The following is a 21,961-nucleotide window of genomic DNA, read 5'->3' as shown; positions in this document are numbered from 1 at the left end:
TTCCAAAGCTGTTTCACAGAGGAAGACCGCACTGCAGTTCCTTCTCTAAATCCTCGCACAAACGAAAAAAATGGCTGAGATCGAAATAAGTGTCCAAGGAATAGAAAAGCAACTGGAATCACTCAACAGAGGAAAGTCCACTGGACCTGACGGGATACCAATTCGGTTCTATACAGAGTACGCGAAAGAACTTGCCCCCCTTCTAACAGCCGTGTACCGCAAATCTCTAGAGGAGCGGAAGGTTCCAAATGATTGGAAAAGAGCACAGGTAGTTCCAGTCTTCAAGAAGGGTCGTCGAGCAGATGCGCAAAACTATAGACCTATATCTCTGACATCGATCTGTTGTAGAATTTTAGAACATGTTTTTTGCTTGAGTATCATGTCGTTTTTGGAAACCCAGAATCTACTCTGTAGGAATCAACATGGATTCCGGAAACAGCGATCGTGTGAGACCCAACTCGCTTTATTTGTTCATGAGGCCCAGAAAATATTAGATACAGGCTCCCAGGTAGATGCTATTTTCCTTGACTCCCGGAAGGCGTTTGATACAGTTCCGCACTGTCGCCTGATAAACAAAGTAAGAACCTACGGAATATCAGACCAGCTGTGTGGCTGGATTGAAGAATTTTTAGCAAACAGAACACAGCATGTTGTTATCAATGGAGAGACGTCTACAGACGTTAAAGTAACCTCTGGCGTGCCACAGGGGAGTGTTATGGGACCATTACTTTTCACAATATATATAAATGACCTAGTAGATAGTGTCGGAAGTTCCATGCGGCTTTTCGCGGATGATGCTGTAGTATACAGAGAAGTTGCAGCATTAGAAAATTGTAGCGAAATGCAGGAAGATCTGCACCAGATAGGCACTTGGTGCAGGGAGTGGCAACTGACCCTTAACATAGACAAATGTAATGTACAGCGAATACATAGAAAGAAGGATCCTTTATTGTATGATTACATGATAGCGGAACAAACACTAGTAGCAGTTACTTCTGTAAAATATCTAGGAGTATGCGTGCGGAACGATTTGAAGTGGAATGATCATATAAAATTAATTGTTGGTAAGGCGGGTACCAGGTTGAGATTCGTTGGGAGAGTCCTTAGAAAATGTAGTCCATCAACAAAGGAGGTGGCTTACAAAACACTCGTTCGACCTATACTTGAGTATTGCTCATCACTGTGGGATCCGTACCAGATCGGGTTGACGGAAGAGATAGAGAAGATCCAAAGAAGAGCGGCGCGTTTCGTCACAGGGTTATCTGGTAAGCGTGATAGCGTTACGGAGATGTTTAGCAGACTCTGCAAGAGAGGCGCTCTGCATCACGGTGTATCTTGCTCGCCAGATTTCGAAAGAGAGCGTTTCTGGGTGAGGTATCGAATATATTGCTTCCCCCTACTTATACCTCCCGAGGAGATCACGAATGTAAAATTAGAGAGATTCGAGCGCGCACGGAGGCTTTCAGACAGTCGTTCTTCCCGCGAACCATACGCGACTGGAACAGAAAAGGGAGGTAATGACAGTGGCACGTAAAGTGCCCTCCGCCACACACCGTTGGGTGGCTTGCGGAGTATAAATGTAGATGTAGATGTAGATGGAGGTACGAGAAGTTCCCTCGACCATACACCGTAAGGTGGCTCGTAAGGTACAAAATCTAGAAGCATTTGAAACCTTCCTGCTGTCATTATACTCTTTGATGTGCAGTTAGCAGAAAGGAGCGTCGGGGACGATAATTCCGCTCGCCTCTAATGGAAAGAATCTCTTATATTGCTACTGTCTTCATATTCAGCTACTTTGTACCCTTTGGGTCGTCTGTCCGTTGCAGAAACAAGTGTGTACAGTGATATCTGTCATTGATATGCAGTTGATCACGACAGTTTATACTGTGTACGGTGGATACTGAGAATAGACTGTGTACGTAGTGACCATCTGGGAACCTACAAGGCTTTGGAGATGGAGTGTTCAATGTGTGCGGTGCGATGATCTGTCAGCAGTCTAATGTGCCGAGGTTTCATGTAGCACTTGATTTCGGTTCAGGCTCAGTGCAGCACGGGCCACACCAGAATAATTTATTCCATTAGCTGATGGGAGAAGATCATTTTCTTTCAGATGTGGTAAATATTTTTGATTCAGTTGCTTAGTATTATAGATCAAATTACCAAATAAGTGTTCTGTACGTAGCTCAAGAGGTACACTACGGTAACACGACGGACCATTACCACACACGAACAACCACTCGGCTGGGCCCATCTCCGTTCTGAGCACAGCTGGTTCCAAATGGCGTTCGCTATTCGGAACTACCTTCCGCTTCCCACACGATGCCCATCAGCGTCTCATACTCTTCCACAGATAGTATTGCCAGCCACCAGAGAGAGCGCTCTCAACAGTGGACTATTTCGCTTCTGCCCAGTACTGGCAAGGGTGGAGATTCTTCCGCCGATGCAAGCAAAAGACGACGCGTCGCCAGCAGTGTAGTGCAGCAGAACTCACAGTGCCACGATTTCCTGCAATTATGCTACGGAGCACAGTTCTGCGAGTTCTGCTCAGAAGCCAACATTTCCGACCTACCATTTGTTAATTACAGAGTAGTACATACAGTAGACTATGAGGTTCTGCATTATACTTTTAGACCTAGTAACAGTCTCATAGATTGCCAAGAGACAGTGAAGTTATACAGATTTCATTGTATTTGGTATTGGACATGAAGTGCTCACATCAAACCGCTACCAATCTCGAGTACATTTTTGTATCATCATTCGAGCCCGGATTTTCATTCACTATCAAATCGTAAAACATGCATGCATTCATGCATTATCATATCATTAAATATGAACAGTGTGCCATCAAGACAATAAAATATGCAAATCAGAATTGGGTTCTATATTTATTTCTATTTCCTTCTAAAATACAATATAATAACCAGTTTCTCTAAATTTTCTTCACTTAAGCCCATGCATTTGTCAGACAGAAGATACGTATAAAATGACCTTCCTGCGTCACAATAAGTGACAGGTGCATACTTAGGTGACAAATTTCGGAGAAAGTCAAAAATAGATGAATGCGTTTTACATTTTCGCCAAAGTTTCTGTTTGTGTCATCTTCATAAACTCGAAATCAGGATGTGATCCGATAACTTTATTCGTCCTATCTTTTGCTGCAATACCCTCTTCTCCGTAGAATAACTGCGAAGATTTTTCAAACTCTTCAACAATTATTAGAGATTCCACCGTTTACCTGTTTCGGGCAATTTCACAAAACTTAATTTTATGTATATCAGGTCTTGCTTCACATCTATTTTCTTGACTGTCACTTCCACATTAGAGGCTTCGAAAGTATCTACGACCCAAAACCGGAAATAAAATTGAGAGGCGAAAACTTAATGCTTTTCAACAGAATGAAGCAAATGGGTGTTAACTTCAATAAATTGGAGGGAATTTACGATCCCTTACCTACTTAACTCCAAGATTAGCACAGAAAAAGCTGGCAGCATTCGTCCAGGTAGCCCATCTGGTTGAAATAGGTTGTAGTTGTAAAGCTAAATTTGACCGTATATCCGTAAATGCGGCAAAACGGATAGTGATTTCAAGAATACCTTCAATAGGAAAAAGTGTAGGAATTATCAAACGCTTATATTTTGTACGTCTATTTACCTTGTTTGTGGAGATATTAGACGTATTCACATTGTCATACTTTAGACGTACTGCTTCAGCTTCTCGATGTAATGGGTGGGCAACACATTTGTTTCAAATGGCTCTGAGCACTATGAGACTTAACATCTGAGGTCATCAGTCCCCTAGAACTACTTAAACCTAACTAACCTAAGGACATCACACACATCCATGTCCGAGGCAGGATTCGAACCTGCGACCGTAGCGGTCACACGGTTCCAAACTGAAGCTCCTAGAACCGCTCGGCCACACGGGCCGGAGCTACACATTTGCCGCCCGGGGTAGCCGCTCGGTCTCGGGCGTCATGTCACGGTCTACGCGGCTCCCTCCGTATGAGGTTCGAGTCCGCTCTCGGGCGTGTGTGTGTGTGTTGTCCTTAGCGTAAGTTAGTTTAAGTTAGACTAAATAGTGTGTAAGCTTAGGGACCGATGGCCTCAGATAAGATCTTACCATAAATTTCCAAATTTTGCTTCGCATTTAACATGTTTAAGGTTAGCATGCTGTTCATTTTTGGAACACAACTTACGATCACCTTATAGTCAGAAGTGATGATACCTTCTGCAGGACCTGGGCATCATTTTGCAGGAAAATGCTCAACCACGTACAGTGCAAGCTCTTACTCATTTGTTTGACTGATGGGGCTGCTAAGTGCTATACCACCTACTGCACTCCCCTGACTTAAGCCCTTGTAAGTTCAACTCGATTTCTAAACTGAAAGAAACACTTCACGGTATTCGCTTGAGAACTGCTACAAATTCGTCGAGCAATAGACCGCACCGTCGAACTGTCAACACAACTGGCACTGCTACAAGTATCCTACGACTTCCACATAGCTGGCAACGGGTTGTACACAATTCTGGTGACTACTGTGAAGGTCTGTAAAACTTTGAAACACGTATCTATTTTGTACGAGCTGTAAATAAATAGTTGCCACTATTAAAGTTCCAACGCTCGTACACTGGCGACAGATAGTTTGTATTCTGTATAGAATCCAAATACGCGCTGTATTACGAGGCGCGTATACAGCCTCCGAAGGGAGGAGCCCCTGCTGGCCAAGGGCATGCAATCCGCAGGGCGCGGATGCTTTGCGAAAAACTGGTGTGGCCAACGAACGGTCACGTATTAGAGAGACACGAAACAACAGGGTGCGGCGCTTAAATCCAGACAAATGAAACATTTTTAAAAGCAAATTTATTAAAACCAAATACAAATGAAAATCCTTTTACATATGATTAGTGGTATCTTTCAAGAGTAACATTGCTCGATGTAACCCCCTTCAGCCGTAATGACCGCCTCCAATTTTGTCCTGAAGCGGATGCTGCTTAGATAGGGGTGCGTAGAGAAGCGACATTAGAGTGCCTCGTCTTATTAGTTTCTCTTTCTACTACGCTCCAAACATAGTAGTCGAAGGGGTTCACATCCGGGCTTTTCGGGGCCAGAACTCCTTTCACCAAAACACGGCAACGTTATCCAAGAGCCAGTTTTGGACTAAAGGGTTCGTATTAGGTCCTCCTCTGCCATCCGACGCGTTGTTCGCTTGCTGACATTCAATAGTGACGCCAAATTCCTCAGCGATTATCCTGTGTCTTCCGAAATCATCGTCTGAGGTTCTTCGACGACTGCGGCAGTCCGTGACACGCGTTTCCTCGAATGATGTTTCCTCGCTGGGTGAGGGAACCTTCCTCAGACTTCTCCAAAGCATTATACTTGGCCACAACATCGTAAACAGTTGATCTCGGGTACCCGAAGAATCGAACTCCACTGAAGAACCAAAGAAACTGGTAAAACTGCCTAATATCGTGTAGGGCCACCGCGATCACGCAGAAGTTCCACAGCACGACGCGGCATGGACTCGACTAATGTCTGAAGTAGTGCTGGACGGAAATGACAACACGAATCCTGCTCTTCTGAACAGCACGTTGCAAGGCATCCCAGATATGCTCAATAATGTTTGGGAAGTCTGGTGGCCAGTGGAAGTGTTTAAACTCAGAAGAATGTTCCTGGAGCCATACTGTACCAATTCTGAACGTACAGGTTATCGCATTCTCCTGCTGGGAATTGCCCAACTCCATCGGAATGCACAGTGGACATGAATGGATGCAGGTGATCAAAGAGGATGCTTACGTATGTGACACCTGTCAGAATGGTATCTAGACGTATCAGGTGTCCCATATCACTCCAACTGCATAGAGCCTCCACTAACTTGAACAGTCCTCTGTTGACATGCAGGGTACATTATTCATAAGGTTGTCTTCATACCCGTGCACGTCCATCCACTCGATACAATCTGAAACGAGACTCGTCCGACCGGGCAACATGTTCGCAGTCATGAACAGTCCAATGTCGGTGTTGACGGGTCCAGATTTGCGTAAAGCTTGGTGTCGTGCAGTGATCAAGGGTACGCGAGTAGGCCTTCGGCTCCGAGAGCCCATATCGATGATGTTTCGTTCAGTAGTTCGCACGCTGACACTTGTTGATGGCCCAGCATTGACAATTGCAGCAGTTTGCGGAAGAGTTCCACTTCTGTCTCGTTGAACGATTCTCGTCGGTCTCCATTGGTCCCGTTCGTGCAATATCTTTTCCGGCCGCATCGATGTCAGAGATTTGATGTTTTACCGGATTCCTGATATTCACGGTGCACTCGTGAAACGGTCGTTCGGGAAAATCCCCACTTCATCGTTACCTCGGTGACGCTGTGTTCCATCGCTCGTGCGCCGACTATAACACCACGTTCAAACTCAAATCTTGATAACCTACCATTGTAGCAGCAGCAACCGATCTAACAACTGCGCCAGACGTTTGTTTTCTTATTCTGCTCGTTTACGTATTTCTGTATTTGAATACGCATCCTTATACTAGTTTCTGCGACGCGTCAGTGTATTTCAGTGGGCGAACGCTCGGCGCAAAGACCTCAGACAATCGTGGCTCTTGTCCGTAACATCTCGATCATTTCGAGGTTCTGACTGTTTACTAGATGCCAATGGTTTTCAAGAACGCCAATCGCGACCTCCGGCGGGACTACGATGTGGCGGGAAATTCGTTTTGAAATTTCACCGGATTTAAGTGCGGCACCCTGTACTGCTGCAGGTAATATGTCTCATAAAATGATGATTTATTGCTGCATGAATTCAGTATAATGAGTAGAAATGGAGGTAAAGAAGCGAGGAGCAGAAACGAAACGAAACCATACCGAGTGCAGCTTGCGTGCGGCGTCGTGGATGGCGACGATGTGGGTGATCTGGAAGCGCTCGAGCTGCGCCGCGTCCTTGGAGTCCCGGTAGTTCCCCACGTACAGCCCGGGCAGCACCTGCAACACGGGAAGACTTGAGTCCGGTGCGTCACAGGTGTGACGTGCTTTCGCAGCCTTCTGCCTTCTCTCAGAATGGCGGTGCGCGGCATGTCAAGCTTGTGACAACTGGACGCCGCGATGCTGTTCCATCCACAAACATTTACGTCTAGAAAAGACTGTTGTGTGAAGCTTGCAGCAAATTACTAGCAGACGAATAACATACTGTTACGTCACAGACAGTCATTCATTCCTTCTGCAGTGCGTGTCGATGGTCTCGGTAAATAAAAATAAACTGTAGTAAATAAATATATATATGCAAATTAATACATCTAAAAATATTTTTATGTCAAGATATCTATGGTGTACCAAGTTGTTGTTGTTGTGGTCTTCAGTCCTGAGACTGGTTTGATGCAGCTCTCCATGCTACTCTATCCTGTGCAAGCTTCTTCATCTCCAAGTACCTACTGCAACCTACATCCTTCTGAATCTGCTTAGTGTGTTCATCTCCTGGTCTCCCTCTACGATTTTTACCCTCCATGCTGCCTTCCAATGATAAATTTGTGATCCCTTGATGCCTCAGAACATGTCCTATCAACCGATTCCTTCTTCTAGTCAAGTTGTGCCACAAACTCCTCTTCTCCCCAATTCTATTCAATATCTCCTCATTAGTTATGTGATCTACCCATCTAATCTTCAGCATTCTTCTGTAGCACCATATTTCGAAAGCTTCTATTCTCTTCTTGTGCAAACTACTTATCGTCCATGTTTCACTTCCATACATTGCTACACTCCACACAAATACTTTCAGAAACGACTTCCTGACATTTAAATCTATACTCGATGTTAACAAATTTCTCTTCTTCAGAAACGCTTTCCTTGCCATTGCCAGTCTACATTTTATATCGTCTCTACTTCGACCATCATCAGTTATTTTGATCCCCAAATAGCAAAACTCCTTTGCTACTTTAAGTGCCTCATTTCCTAATCTAATTCCCTCAGCATCACCCGACTTCATTCGACTACATTCCATTATCCTCGTCTTGCTTTTTGTGTACCATATGCTGATTTAAAACGAACAGACTACGAGCGACCCGATAACCTGCCCAGCTTTCTGATTAGACTGAAGAGTACCTAGCAAACATAAGAAGCATGCCTTTCTTAATGTGGAAAAATAACTTGTTACGTAAACTGCCTATTGGCTTCTGTCTCGGGTTCTTCGGCCGACGTTCATCTAATGATTTTTCTGACGTTTCGCCAGCACGAGTGGCTGGCATTGTCAAAGCTTCACCCTCCATTGCCGGTGGTGAACTGGAGGGTGAAGCTTTGACAATGCCAGGCACTCGTGCTGGCGAAACGTCAGAAAAATCATTAGATGAACGTCGGCCGAATAACCCGAGACAGAAGCCAATAGGCAGTTTGTCAACAAGTGGCCACGAAAGCCTTAACAATTTTGTAGCTTGTTACGTATATGAAAGAAAGTGTTAGAGGAGAATGACAGTTCAAAATATATGCAGGGTCGTTCCGTCATGATGTTACAAAGTTTCAGGGATGATGAAGAAGTGTATATGTATCGGTTTGAGATGAGAGACCCTGCTCCAAAAACGACCGAGTCGGAAATTATAAGCGAAAATCGGTCTGTTACCTCCGACAGTGGAACTCTTCTACTGCAAGCTCTTTGCTTTCCATATTTTTGGAGCAGGTAGTATGGACCAAAACAAGAATGGGCTCTGAAGAACATACCTTAAGAGCTATGTGTAATTGCTTATCTGTACTATTGCGAAACACATCCCTTGCACGGAACAAGTGCTCTTAGCATATAAGAAACGCATTTTAGAGCCCAAGTTTACTGGACGGTTTTTTCTTCCTTTAGTCCATACTAACTCCTCCCAAAATATGGGAGCCGAAGAAGAGCTTGCAGTAGAAGAGGTTCACTGTCAGAAGTATCAGAACCATCTTCGCTTATAACTTGAAACTTGATATTTTTCAGACCACGGTTCTTATCTCAAATTGATACAATTAATCTCCTTCATCATCCCTGAAAGAATGTAACATCATTACGGAATCACTCTATCACTCTGGATACTGCACTAATGGATGGCTAGGAAGTAAAGTGACACAGTTCACGGATGATTCTGGTGTAAGCAGAAAAGTTACATCAGGAGAACATTGTAATTACGTACAAAAATAGTTGCAGAAGATAAACACCTGGTTCAGGGATTGGCAGTTGGACCTCAACAGAAACAAATGTAACGTATTATGTATAAATAGTGAAACAGACCCGTCGTTGTTTGGTTACATGATTGTCAAACAATAACTATAAGCAGTCAAACACATATTAGGACGCATGCTTACTAAGGAATTTAAAGTGCAATGACTCCATAAAACTAATCACAGGAAACGTAGATTCATTGTCAGAAGCTTCAGGAAGTGGAGTCACGAAGGACATAGCGTACAAAACCCTAGTTAGAGAGTCACGTGAGTACTTCTCATCAGTCTGGAAATCTTATCGGGTGAGATGGGCGCTGGAAATGGAGGAGATCGAAAGAAGAGCAGCGCTTTCGCCACTGATACGTATAAAAAGTGCGAAATTCCAGAAAGATTTTCTGCATCATGGTGTAGTTTACTTTTAAAATTCCAACAGCCTACGTTACTAAAAGACTCGAGCAATGTATCGCTTCCTGCTGGTCAACCAATGTATTACTTTCCCCTCGCGAAACGACCATGAAGATAAAATTAGAGAGATTCAAACTCAGATTGAGACTTTTCAACAATCTGTCCTCTCTCGCACCATTCGCTATAGGTACAGGAAAGGGAAGCAAGTGACAGTAGTATACAAAGAACGTTCAGCCACAAACCATAAGGTGTGTTGTGGCGTATGGATACACATGTACAACATGTAACTAGAGAGCATCTTCTACATCTACATCTATACTCCGCAAGCTACCTTACAGTGTGTGGTGTAGGGTACTTTCTATACTACTGTCACTTCCCCCTTTCCTGATCCAGTCCAGAATTCTTCGGGAGAAACCCAGCTGCGGCTACACTGATTGTGCGAGCACTGTATCCAACGGTAACGAGATTCAAACTGAATCAGGCAATAGTAGCGCTTGTGGTGGCGTAAAGCTACACCAGAAGGTAAGGTAACACTAAAGTGTGGTTAGAGTAACTTAATATACACTAGTCAACGAAGTAAAATACACAGATACAATTCACTTCTTCGCATAAGCACGTGAGAAGAATAAGTAAAATAAATCCTATGCATAAACAGAAACTTCTACTGCTGCTGGCAAGGCCGCTCCATGCCCCGGCAGAGGCTACACAACGAGCCCCCTTCGACCGCAAATGCTGCCAATGTTCTGAAACGTAGGAAGTATTTCTGGCGTAAGTAGGTTCAAGGTGGTCACTAGTTGCGGAGCCTGGTCGTGATCCTGACCAATGCCAGTTTTTGTTCTTAAAATCGTAGATGAGTGTTTAACTTTTGGATTCCCGATTGCTCAGAACCTTTTCAGATACGTGAAGATGGTGTTTTATAATTCCGAAGTCGCCCTCCGTATAATTTGGACATCGGTATAAATAACGCTGCTAAGAGGATAATATACCTGACGTTGTAAATAAACTGTACTTGGACTTGTATATTGGGCGGTTCTTTACAGGAACTCGCCTCCTGGACTCTTGAGATGGTTCCTCACGGCTTGGATCACCACAAGTGTACGACTAGTGGCTGTATATTGGTTCCTAAATGCGGACCTGAAATTATACGACTGCATTTGGTTATGTCACCTAACTGCTGTTATGCAGGCATTGACTGTACGAAGTGTTCCATTGGACGAGGAGTAAAGCAGGGTGATCCTATATCCTCTAAACTGTTTATAGCCATCCTTCGTCCGCCCCCAGTAGCTGAATGGTCAGCGTGACGGATTGTCAATCCTCTGGGCCCGGGTCCGATTCCCGGCAGGGTTGGAGAATTTTCTCCGCCCAGGGACTGGGTGTTGTGCTGTCCTCATCATCATCATTCTATCATCCTCATCGACTGAGGTCGCTTACGTCGTGTCAAATTGAAAGACCGGCACCCGGCGAATGGTCTGCCCGACGGGGGGCCCTAGCCATACGATTAAATAAATAAATAAATAAAATAGCAATCCTGAGATGGCATTGTGCAAAATTATTCTGTCAGAAAGGCTAATTAGAATAAGTAGCAAAAGAGTCTCTAACTTGAGATTTGCGAGCTATATATAGTAGTCCTAGCCAAAGAATTGAAAGAATTGGAAATCGTGTACAAACAATGTACCAGATAGTTGAGAAAAAGTGGAACTTAAGATAAACCTATTCAAAACACTTTCTACGCACAACAAGTGAGTAACTGCAAGATAAATAATACTAAAAAACAACTATCTAAAAATGTTAACGAATATTTTGATATGGGACAGTTAATTGGTATTCAAGGAGACTGAAGTTTATCACCGAATGAAGCTAGGTTGGACGCCTTATGGTAGAAACGCAACCTTCTTCAATGTAGTACCCCGACAGACTTAAAATAAGTTTATTTTAAATAGTGTGTTCTTTCCGTCTTAACATATGGGTGTGAACTTGGATTTTTAACGGGTTTGTCAAAATGAAGCTACGAACAACTCAGAGAGCTATGGAAAGGTCACTCGTAGGTCTCACTAATAAGGATCGGAAAGGAAGTGAATACATAAGAGCAATAACAGAAATTCAGGATGTTCTGAAAAGGGAAAAGACTTTAAAGTCGAAATGAGCCGGAAATATGGAGAAATGACAGAAGATGGACAAAGGCAGTGCTAGTGTGGAGTCCCAGAGAAAGGCAAAGACGAAAAGGTCTTTGAAGTAAGAAGAGAAGAAAGTCGCAGGCTTGAACTGGCAGAAGACAGCAGAAGACGGAGAGACATGGAATCAACGATTGAAATGATGTTTCTTAGCTTAAGATTACAGAGGATGCACGTTCTAAAGGTTGAATTGGTTGATAAATATATCGGAACTACAGTAATTTCTGTTACTGGTATCGTAGTTAGAAAGAGACGAATTCAACAGAGTTTTACTGTTCCCAATCGGATTAATTCTTTCGGAATAATTGCAATATTTAGATCTTAAGATTTATGCGTTGGAACACGAAAACGATTGATGTGTTAAGTGAAATATCCTAATGTCATACAAAATAAGGAAATACGTCACGTCGGGTGAAGGAGTGTTTTACTGGCGCGATACCGTTATAGAAGGAGCACATTGTATATGCACCTCTGACTTTGTCTGCGTCGTTCATTTGCGCCAGTTGCTGGTTAGTCTGCAAAAAAAGTCTTCCACTAAACTGAGAGAAATTAGAAATACCATTTCTTTATGGAAATTGCAGTAGGAGCCCGAAGCGCACGGTTGAGCTGTACGCGCAAAGGTTTCCCAAGAGACAGTGTCCAACGAGAATGACAATTCAGCAAACGTGCAAAAAACTTATTATTGGATAGGCACTGGAATATTACACAGAGGGTAAGAAGCAAGCATGCAAAGAGCGGAGAGAACGGAATAGATCTACTGCTTACTGTTTCAGATAGCCAAAAAATGTTCAAATGTGTGTGAAATCTTAAGGGACTTAACTGCCAAGTCTTCAGTCCCTAAGCTTACACACTACTTAACCTAAATTATCCTAAGGACAAACACACACACCCATGCCCGAGGGAGGACTCGAACCTCCGCCGGGACTAGCCGCACAGTCCATGACTGCAGCGCCTGAGACCGCTCGGCTAATCCCGCGCGGCTTCAGATAATCCGCACGTTTGTTCCAGAGAGACAGCGAGTGCCTCTGGAAGAATTTATCGCAGTGGTGTTCGCGTTTTACCACATACAGCTTCCATCCGTATCGCTTATCACTTCGCCAGCAGATTAACCATCGGGTGTGTAGAAGACGCACGGAATTTTACGATTCGGTTCTGATGATGCGACATCAAGACAATCGGTTTTTTTCCTTCAAAGAATTTCTTTACCGATGAAGCCACCTTCATAAATCATAGAAAGCTGATTGTGAGAAATATGTGTTATTGGACCGCTGAGAAACCGCACCATCTGAGGCAAGATGAGCATCAGATGCAGTGAACGTTTGCTGCAGGGCTATTGGAGACTAGGCGATTGTGTATCACACATAATTAGAAATTAGGAAACACCTACCAAAACAAGGAGCAAGGCGTACATGTCGTATTACCAGCTAATTTTGATCTATAGATCAGAATGTTAGACAAAGTATGATCCCACCAGAATGTAAGCAACAGAAATGCGCTTTCTACTAGCGATCCTGGCTAAGACGAGAAGAGACAGGATAAGAAATGAAATAATACGAAACACCTTACAGATCAACCCCTCAAAGAAACTATGGAGAGAATCAGGCTCAAATAGCTTCGCCACATTAGAGGAATGGGACCAGAAAGATATCCGAGAAGGATCCTAGAATGGACAGAATCTGGGCGAAGACGAATTGGAAGACCACGAACAAGACACAGAGACCAGGTGAAGGATGATGTGAAACGAAGACTGTAATGGGAGGGAATGCTAAATGATAGACTGTGGGGAGAAAAGAGAAGCTTCGAAGAGACTCTGTGAACGACCAGCCTTAGAAGAAACGTTTCAGAAAGAAGAAGAATAAGGTGGCTGAATGGGAAAAAGGTACACAAAGTTTCTTGCCGAAATAAGAATAAGGTGACTGAATGGGTAAAAGGTACACAAAGTTCCTTGCTGAAATGCTACTGGCTCTCCTAGAGGAAGTAAAACTTGAAATACGTACATGTGTCTGTGGTACAAGCACGATGTGACCCAGCTCACTACTAGATTGTGGCTAGGATAGCACGCTACTAGCCCTTTCCTGGTCGCTCCACTGGACGTGACGACTTAGTCAGAGGACCTACGCGTTCCCCTGATTTGGTGCCACTGAACTTCTTTCTCTTAGGTAAAATCAGTGATGAAGATTACGCACAAGTTCCGACGACCAAAGAGGACTTAAAACACCGCATTGTTACAGCTAGTGAAATTATATCGAAAGAATCTCTTCATTTAGTCCAGAAGTACTTGCGTCGGTGACCGCAAAAGTGTAGTGCCCTAGGCGGTGGGCATTTCGAACACTCACAACATAAATGAAATTTGAAGTGTTTATGACTAAATTTTTTGTGATTTCTTTTCTGTTACTCTTGCTGATGTAAAGTTACAATGTAAGTTTGTACCTTGTCATTAAATTCAGGTAAATATGTTATTATGTAACAATCTGTATATTTCAATTTCCTCTTTTCTCTAATCCATTCCGTTTTTGGCACCTTTCTCTCACGATTCTGGCAGAAATAAGAGTAGAACTGTTACCGTACTTAATTGGTGAATCGTTCTAGGATTCCACGCTCTTCACCCTCCAGTTCGTATTGAATTCCAACCGGATGTAGCGAAGTGTGATTAGTTTCGGTTTTAAACTAAACTTTTCTTCCCCATTCCGATTTTCTAGCTGGAGCTATTCATCAGCCTGAAGCGACAGTTGCATACTGTGTAACAACATGAACTTCCGCATAAATCAGCAATCGGTTTCATGTTCAGTACAGATAACAGCTCAGTTCTATATTGTAATTTCCCCAAAACATTCTCGGATTTTGAAGAGTGAAATACCGTTTAATTTGCCTCGTTTAGAACTGCGACATTAGCATCAGAAATTACCATAGTTTTGTTAGATAAAACGAAACTGGCAATGACATGTCTGTAATTAATATAGTTATGAAAAGAAATTATGACATTCAGTGGGGACTTTCTCACAATTCATCTGACTCAAAAAAAGCATTACGATATCTTACACGGATCCGGTAACATCTAAGGTAAACAACTTAGCTGAATCATACTGTATATAGACTTACCGCTGATTAGTAGAAGACAGGTTCAAATGGTTCAAATGGCTCTAAGCACTATGGGACTTAACATCTGAGATCATCAGTCCCCTAGGCTTAGAGCTACTTAAACCTAACTAACCTAAGGACATCACACACATCCATACCCCAAACAGGATTCGAACCTGCGACTGTAACAGCAGCGCGGTTCCGGACTGAAGCGCCTAGAACCGCTCGGTCAGAATGGCCGGCAGTAGAAGACCGAAAGAGGCGATTAGTACAGGAAAACCTAATGTCTGAATCAAAGAAAATGCAGTTTCGAGCTGTAATTGTACACTAGTTCAAGTACGTAGAACAGTACCGTCTATCCATAACTCACATGCCGACGCGGTACTTATGCCAACGCTGCTCCTGCTTTATAATAAGAATAGTTTTCTAGCCGCAGAATACCTTTCATCAAGTTTATCAATACCAGACAAACTTCATAAGACCGTTGCGGTATCCAGCTTGGGTTGCGAAACGTGTGGAATGTGATGAAGTAGAAAAATAGTTTTCACTAGATAGAGTAGTCCTATTAAAAGCACTCGAAAATTTTTTTAACGCATCAGTGTTCCCCAGGGCGAACATCACGTCATTATCACGCGTATACTTTTCATTATCGGTGAGGTCACCACCTTCATGCTGGAGGAGTCTGTCGAAGAGCAAAATTTTATCAAAGGGCAATGGTAAATTGCTGATTAATTTAGCTGATACTGTTCAATGATGAAAGTAAATATAGACTTGACGACAGTAATAACATCCGTAACTTACACCGGTGACGGGACGAAAACACACAAGGCCGTTATGAGGCAATTTCACATCGTTTCTGGGAAGTACGGTGTGATAAACTATCTGTTAACTGGTCCTGTTGATTTACCGAATCATTGGGGGGACTGGAAATGGAAATAGGCGTATGGCTTCATCGGCCGGGAGGCCCCTCTACGGGGTGCAGTGCTTATTACATTCGACGCCACATTGGGCGACCTGCGCGCCAGGTGGGGGTGAAAAGACGATGAAGACAACACAACACCCAGTCCCTGAGCGGAGAAAATCCCCGACCCAGCGGAGGACATTTGGGGGACTGAAATATAGAGATGAACTATAGAATGAGCTACCGCAGTTAATAGAAAAGGTCATCTTAACTAGGTGTGTTCTTTCAGCATTATGGTGCTTAGCATATTTTGTCACTCAAGAAGTCTCTTAAATATTAGTTATTTGACTGATCAGTCGCCAGCATCAGTCACAGATACAGGGCACGAAAGTCGCCGGACACTATATCATTAGATTTTTGAATCGAAACGAAGTACACACAGAAAATGTGAACAGAACAGATTCATTAAACGTTCGCATTACTGCCAATGCTGCACGCGTAAACATACCCCTTGTGATCCTCAGAACTACTATAATCTCTCGAAGAAGAGTGAAATTATATTTAAGTAGGTGGAAAGATTTTTGAGAATTCGGGTCAAATTTCGGTAAAAAATTATTAGAGTAGGCTTATTTCTTGCAAGAGTAAATGGCTTTCATAAGTTTCACTGAGGTGACAAATCATATGTACTTGTACAGACGGCAGAAGTATCGCGTACACAAGGTGTAAAAGGGCAGTGCGTAGGTAGGGCTGTTCTTTGTACTCTGGCGATTCGTGTGAAAAGGTTTGCGGCGTGATTATGGGGCACGATGGGAATTAAGATTTCGAAAGCATTATGGTAGTTGGTGCTAGACAAATTTGACATTCCATTTCGGATATCGTTAGGGAATTGAATATTGCGAGATCTACAGAGTCCAGAGTGTGCCGAAAATACCAAAATTCAGGTATTACATCGTATCACGGACAGCGCAGTGGCCGACGGCCTTCACCTAACGACCAAGAGCAGCGGCACCTGCATAGGGTTTCCAGTGCTCACATAAATCAACACTGCGTGAAATAACGGAAGAAATTTATGTGGGACGTACAACAAACGAATCCATTAGGACAATGTAGCGAAATTTGGCATTAATGGGCTATGGCAACAGGCGACCGACGCGAGTGCTCCTGCTGTCATATGCAATCGATCCCAGATCATAACCCCCAGGTCTAAGCCCAATGTGTCTACGACGCAGACAGGTTGGGTGTAGGTGCTCAACTGGCCTCCTAACCTAACCATCACTGGCAGCGGAGCAGGACCTGCTTTCGTGAGAAAACACAACAGGCCTCCACCCTTTCCTCCAATGAGCTCTCGCTTGACACCACTGAAGTCGCAAACGGTGATGGTTTGGCGTCAGTGGAATGCGCGCTACAGGGTGTGTGGCTCGGAGCTGTCCTTGGAGTAACCTATTTGTAACAGTTCGTTGTGTCACTGTGGCGCCAACTACAGCTCAAATTGCTGCTGCAGATGCAATGCGATGCGCCAGAGTCATATGCCGAACATGCTGGTCTTCCCTCTTGGTAGCGCCACGTGGCTATCTTGAGCCCGGTCTTCTTGCGACCGTACGTTCTCGTGACCACCGCTGCCAGAAATCATGTACAGTGGCTACATTCCTGCCAAGTCTTTCTGCAGTATCACAGAAGGAACATCCAGCTTCTCATAGCCGTATTACACGACCTCGTTCGAACTCAGTGATAATGACGTGTTTGTTGCCTTAAAGGCATTCTTGACTATCATCAACTCACCGCGTCCAGTCTCAAAGGTAACTCACGCCCACGGCAGTTACAGCGTCTATTTAAAGCAAATATGATTTGCATCCTGATAGTGGTGCAGCTAGCGCCACTCTGATGCGAATGGAGCGAAATTTGAACAGGCATCATCTTTTAGACTTGGAACACGCCTATCAGCTTTCGTTTACGTCGCTTAAAAGTTTCTTAAAATTCGTAGTAACAAGTGTTGTGACCAGACGAAACTACCGTCTTCCGGACACAACTGTTGGTTCTTTGACTGCTCAGTGAGCTGGCACGTTAAACTGGAATACATGAAGTATTCCAGCTCTTTATTACATAAGAGAATAAAAGATTTATTTATCAATGACAGCGATGTGTTACTGACTATTAAAACACCACTTGATGCACAGATTAACAAACTGTTCTCTTGCAGTACAGTGCTCCACATTTGAATGAACATGTCCATCAGAAACTTCGACTATTACGTTGGTCATAAACTATGATGTTGACTCCTTCAGATGAGACCACGAACTGGGTCTGAGCTCTTGAATGCTCGGCTGTTTGTTGACCTCAACGTGAGGGCGCTGCAGCGCTGACAGGAGAGGCGTGGTTTTCAGGAGCGCCTCCCACACGTCGTTCCGGACTGCAGCGAGCCCTCGCTAAAATCTGTGCTGTCGATTCGAGTTGCCAATTTTAGTGCGGCAACACAATCTCTATATGACATCTAGCATCTAGGACAATATTTCATAGTGATGGTATTGGCGGCTTGTAACCACACATTCGCAGTTATTCCGAAAAGAGCCCTTTGCGGATACAGTTTTGGTGCAACTTGCTAACTTCTATTCCTTATTCTTTGGCCCAAGTCAGTTTTCGTTGTTAATTATGATAGAAGCTTTATCAGGATAAGTATACTACGAACGCGATTTTTTTTTCTAATTCTTAGTCGGCAGCCGGTGAGCAGCTAGGGATACCGCAGTGAGTCGTCGCGTAGGGATGCTGGTTATCGCTGAAACAACCGGTTTACGGTTATATCGTTTTTTCCAAAATAAATAGGTAAATAAAAGAGAACATCGTCTGTCCATCATTTGATGCTATTCTCGAAAAGTGCTAAGTGATTGAATACTAGCAAAATTCACTAGTATTATGGTACTGATCCTAATTTTTTTAAAGTTCTGCTCAAAAATCATGTTGTAATCAGGGATCGCATCAGTATTTGGATATTACAAAAAGGCAGTGCTACAGGATGAAAACTGAGTTTGACGAGGTCTGTTTTTCGTGTTAACCTGTCAGTTTCCAAGGGCTACAAGCAGATACGTGTATATCATGTAGACAACGGCACAGATAAGCTATTTTCTATTTTTATTGTGCGTTATGAATGAATAGTTGTTAAATTTTTAATTTGTTCCTGTTGCCATAACCTCATCTTTTATTATTTCATAGAAATGAGAGACATATTTTCAGGGTTTTAAAGCAAACGAAGAATTGCACTTCATTGTAACCTTATTTGGTAAAAATACTCCCAGATTAAGTTTGGTGCCATTCTGCAGTCCAATGGATGTCCACCGACGACAACGAGAAACTACCGTACAGTCCAGGTGGAGGCGAGTCTCATGCATTGCACTTACACGCGCACCTTAAGGCACGAAACACGGCAACAGGGACGTTACTGTGTCAGCAGTGCCGTATCAAATCTTATGCCACGTGTTTCTTCCTCGTTTCTGTCGACAGTGTTACTAAAATACCACTGATCGCTTTTCCCACTATCTGTAACACACAATACTCCATAATAGTGCAAATTTTACATATAAAAATTACTTCTTTTTTTACGAAAGGTTTATTTAAAAATGAAATGTTTCAGCACTTTTGCTACGACTAGTTGATATTTCGTTTTTTACTCAGTTATTAGCAAAAAATAAAAATACCTGTTATAAACGAGACCAAACAAATACCGAAGAATACCCGTTATTTGGAACTAAAGTACTGGTATCAGCTTAACCGGTCGCTTTCTCCCATCGCTACCGGCCGCAGCAGGAGGGTGCGGTAGCCCTTCATGGCCACAGCGCGCACCGGCCGCATGCCTTATGCAGCAGCCCCGGCGTTTAGGGCGGCCACCCCACACCAGGGCGCGCAGCCTTCACTGCCGACCGATTTCACCTGGCCCCGGGGGCTTTCACCTCCTTTACAGCGCGACGCTGCCGAGGGACAGCCGAGGGAGTCCCAGTTCCACGTGACGGTAATGATGATGATGATGATGATGACGGCGTCTGATCGATGATTCTGTGTAGTGCGCTCAACGGCAAGGTTACCAGTACTCTTGATCGGTCTGAAACATTCTATGAAGCGAGCCAGAAGTCTTCTCCTACGAATAATAAAACTGTATTGGTGTACCATGGAAGTACTCGTATGTTAGATTATAGGCTTTTCCGATGCAGTGACAACATTCAGGACGAATAGAGATATCTTTGGGAAAGACAAGACCCTGCAAACCAGATCAATGCCAACACTGTCCCACTCCAAAATATCTCAGGTTAATAACCGTACTGGACAATTTAGCCAAAAATTCTGAAAACTCTTAAATAATTAAAATTGCTTAACTTTATAGTAAAACAAAGTGGAACTACACCTTATTTCAAATATGTGCGACGATGAAATGCTGATTTTCTATACATTTTGTGATGATACCACCATGCCTTTATTATATTACAGCATGTTGTAACACAGGTATGCCTCGTCATATCTTAAGCGCTTATTTTCACATCCCTGAAAGTAATAATTTTTAGTGAGGGGCACATTTTATTGTTGTTAGACATAATCTGTTCACTACTTGTACTTCATTTCCCATGTATTTCTGCAGATCTGAAGATGGACATTGCCGACCAAAACCGGTAGTCAAAGGACCAAAAGTTTTGCGATCATTGCCAGAAATAAAAGAAATTCATTCTACACTTCTTGGATCACTGTTTTAATCCGCGAACAAGTCGCAACTTGTGGTACAGGAGAATTTCTTTAAAACACGGAATTTCTCTTAGACCTTCAAGAACACACTAAAGGCCAGTCAAATCCCATTATTTGCTTCGGAGTATTGGTCTCAATGGTACCAAGAACTGGAAATACTTGCAAAGCACTTCCAAGACATTTGGATGTATTGAGAAAATATATAATAATTTCGAACTGAACCATAATTTGTACATCCATAGTCTAGACGCGAACGGCTAAATGCTTTTCAGAATTTTTGCAGATGGGACATGTCCGCGTCCTAGGCTTGTAGCACTTTAAAATTCGTACAGAGCGAGGCAGCTGAGACAGGCCACCCCAAATATATCCGGAATGAGTAAATAGATCGATGTGACGTTTTAGCCAAGTTATAGTAGACAATATGGTGACTTCCCTGACGTTCACAAGTAATTTTTATCGTTTATAGGCGCCGAATTATGAGACAGACTTTGTTTTTTCTAATTGCTACACGCTAGAAAGTGATTCTGGCGGAACAATATAGCACGTTAAATTTCATCTCTAGAGCGAATGGCGTGTTATAAGGCATTTCATGCCTTCAGTAGTCTCCGGTGTTTCCTAACAGACCACCTGTTTTAAATTTCGCCACAGATAAAACATAGATGTGTTATGTTTGATGAGTGTGCAGACCGTTCCAATGCTCTGTAAATGTTCTCTTAAGAAGGTCTGTCATTACATGTGCGGAATTGGAAGGACATCTGTCACATAGGTAGTACACTGCTTGCCGTATGTCCAGTGGGATCTCTTCCAATAATTGCGGCAGCTGCATGTCTTAGGAGGTCGAGAAACTTGCGTGTATTAAGATTCTCATCAATAAAGTACGGACCAATGATGCGGGTCTTCAAAAACATGTACCAATCGTTGTTAGACAAAGAGTGTTGTTTTTATCCGCCTCTTCGATTCATCGTGGATTTCCAACTGACGATTAGTGCATGTTGCGAAGATATATTTGGCCATGGTTTGTAAACGGTGCTTCTTCCTTAAACAAAATTTTGCATAGTTATGTCACATCACTTAGCACTTTTCGGAGAACCGTAACCAATTTTGGACGTCATTGCCGTGAAGCTATGCAGCGAAATGTGATGAAGATGAAATTCGATGGAAAATGTGTTCACAGACCACTCGTCCGGTTGATCCCTCTCGTACTTCCGAGGTGTCTCTTAGTGACATTTGCATTGTGTGTTACTGCTGCTAAAGGGTCAGTTTCATTTCTTTCATCAGTGGCTATTCTTTTTGCTTAGCGAATTTTATTCTCCACGCTTCCAGCTACTAGAACTTTTTTGTAATGTTTGCAACGACAGTTCATGAGTGCTTACCACGATCTGGATGCTCTTCAGCATACAACCGTACGGTTATTTTAATGGTTTGACGACATTCGCCATAAATGATATTCGCTTTTCCGACAGTCGTACACACTGTGAATGCCTCAACTGCTTTACGACCTAGTTACCCGATTGGTACAAC

General features: G+C 43.2%; 1 protein-coding gene across 1 annotated transcript in view; it reads right to left on the bottom strand.

Annotated features, from left to right (window-relative positions):
* LOC126176401 (uncharacterized) overlaps positions 1-19,561 on the bottom strand; it is a 283,679-nt gene extending 264,118 nt beyond the window's left edge. The window contains exons 1-2 of the mRNA XM_049923558.1: positions 19,505-19,561; positions 6,860-6,976 (exon numbers count right to left, since the gene is read on the bottom strand). Coding sequence (XP_049779515.1) covers positions 6,860-6,976; positions 19,505-19,561 — 174 coding nt within the window. The remainder of the gene's footprint in view (positions 1-6,859; positions 6,977-19,504) is intronic.
* Positions 19,562-21,961: the final 2,400 nt, after the last annotated feature.

The sequence above is a fragment of the Schistocerca cancellata genome, chromosome 3, assembly GCF_023864275.1.
Source record: "Schistocerca cancellata isolate TAMUIC-IGC-003103 chromosome 3, iqSchCanc2.1, whole genome shotgun sequence".
Classification (NCBI taxonomy): domain Eukaryota; kingdom Metazoa; phylum Arthropoda; class Insecta; order Orthoptera; family Acrididae; genus Schistocerca; species Schistocerca cancellata.
The sequence above is the reverse complement of the archived record's forward strand: the minus strand, read 5'-3'. Positions and strand labels throughout refer to the sequence as shown.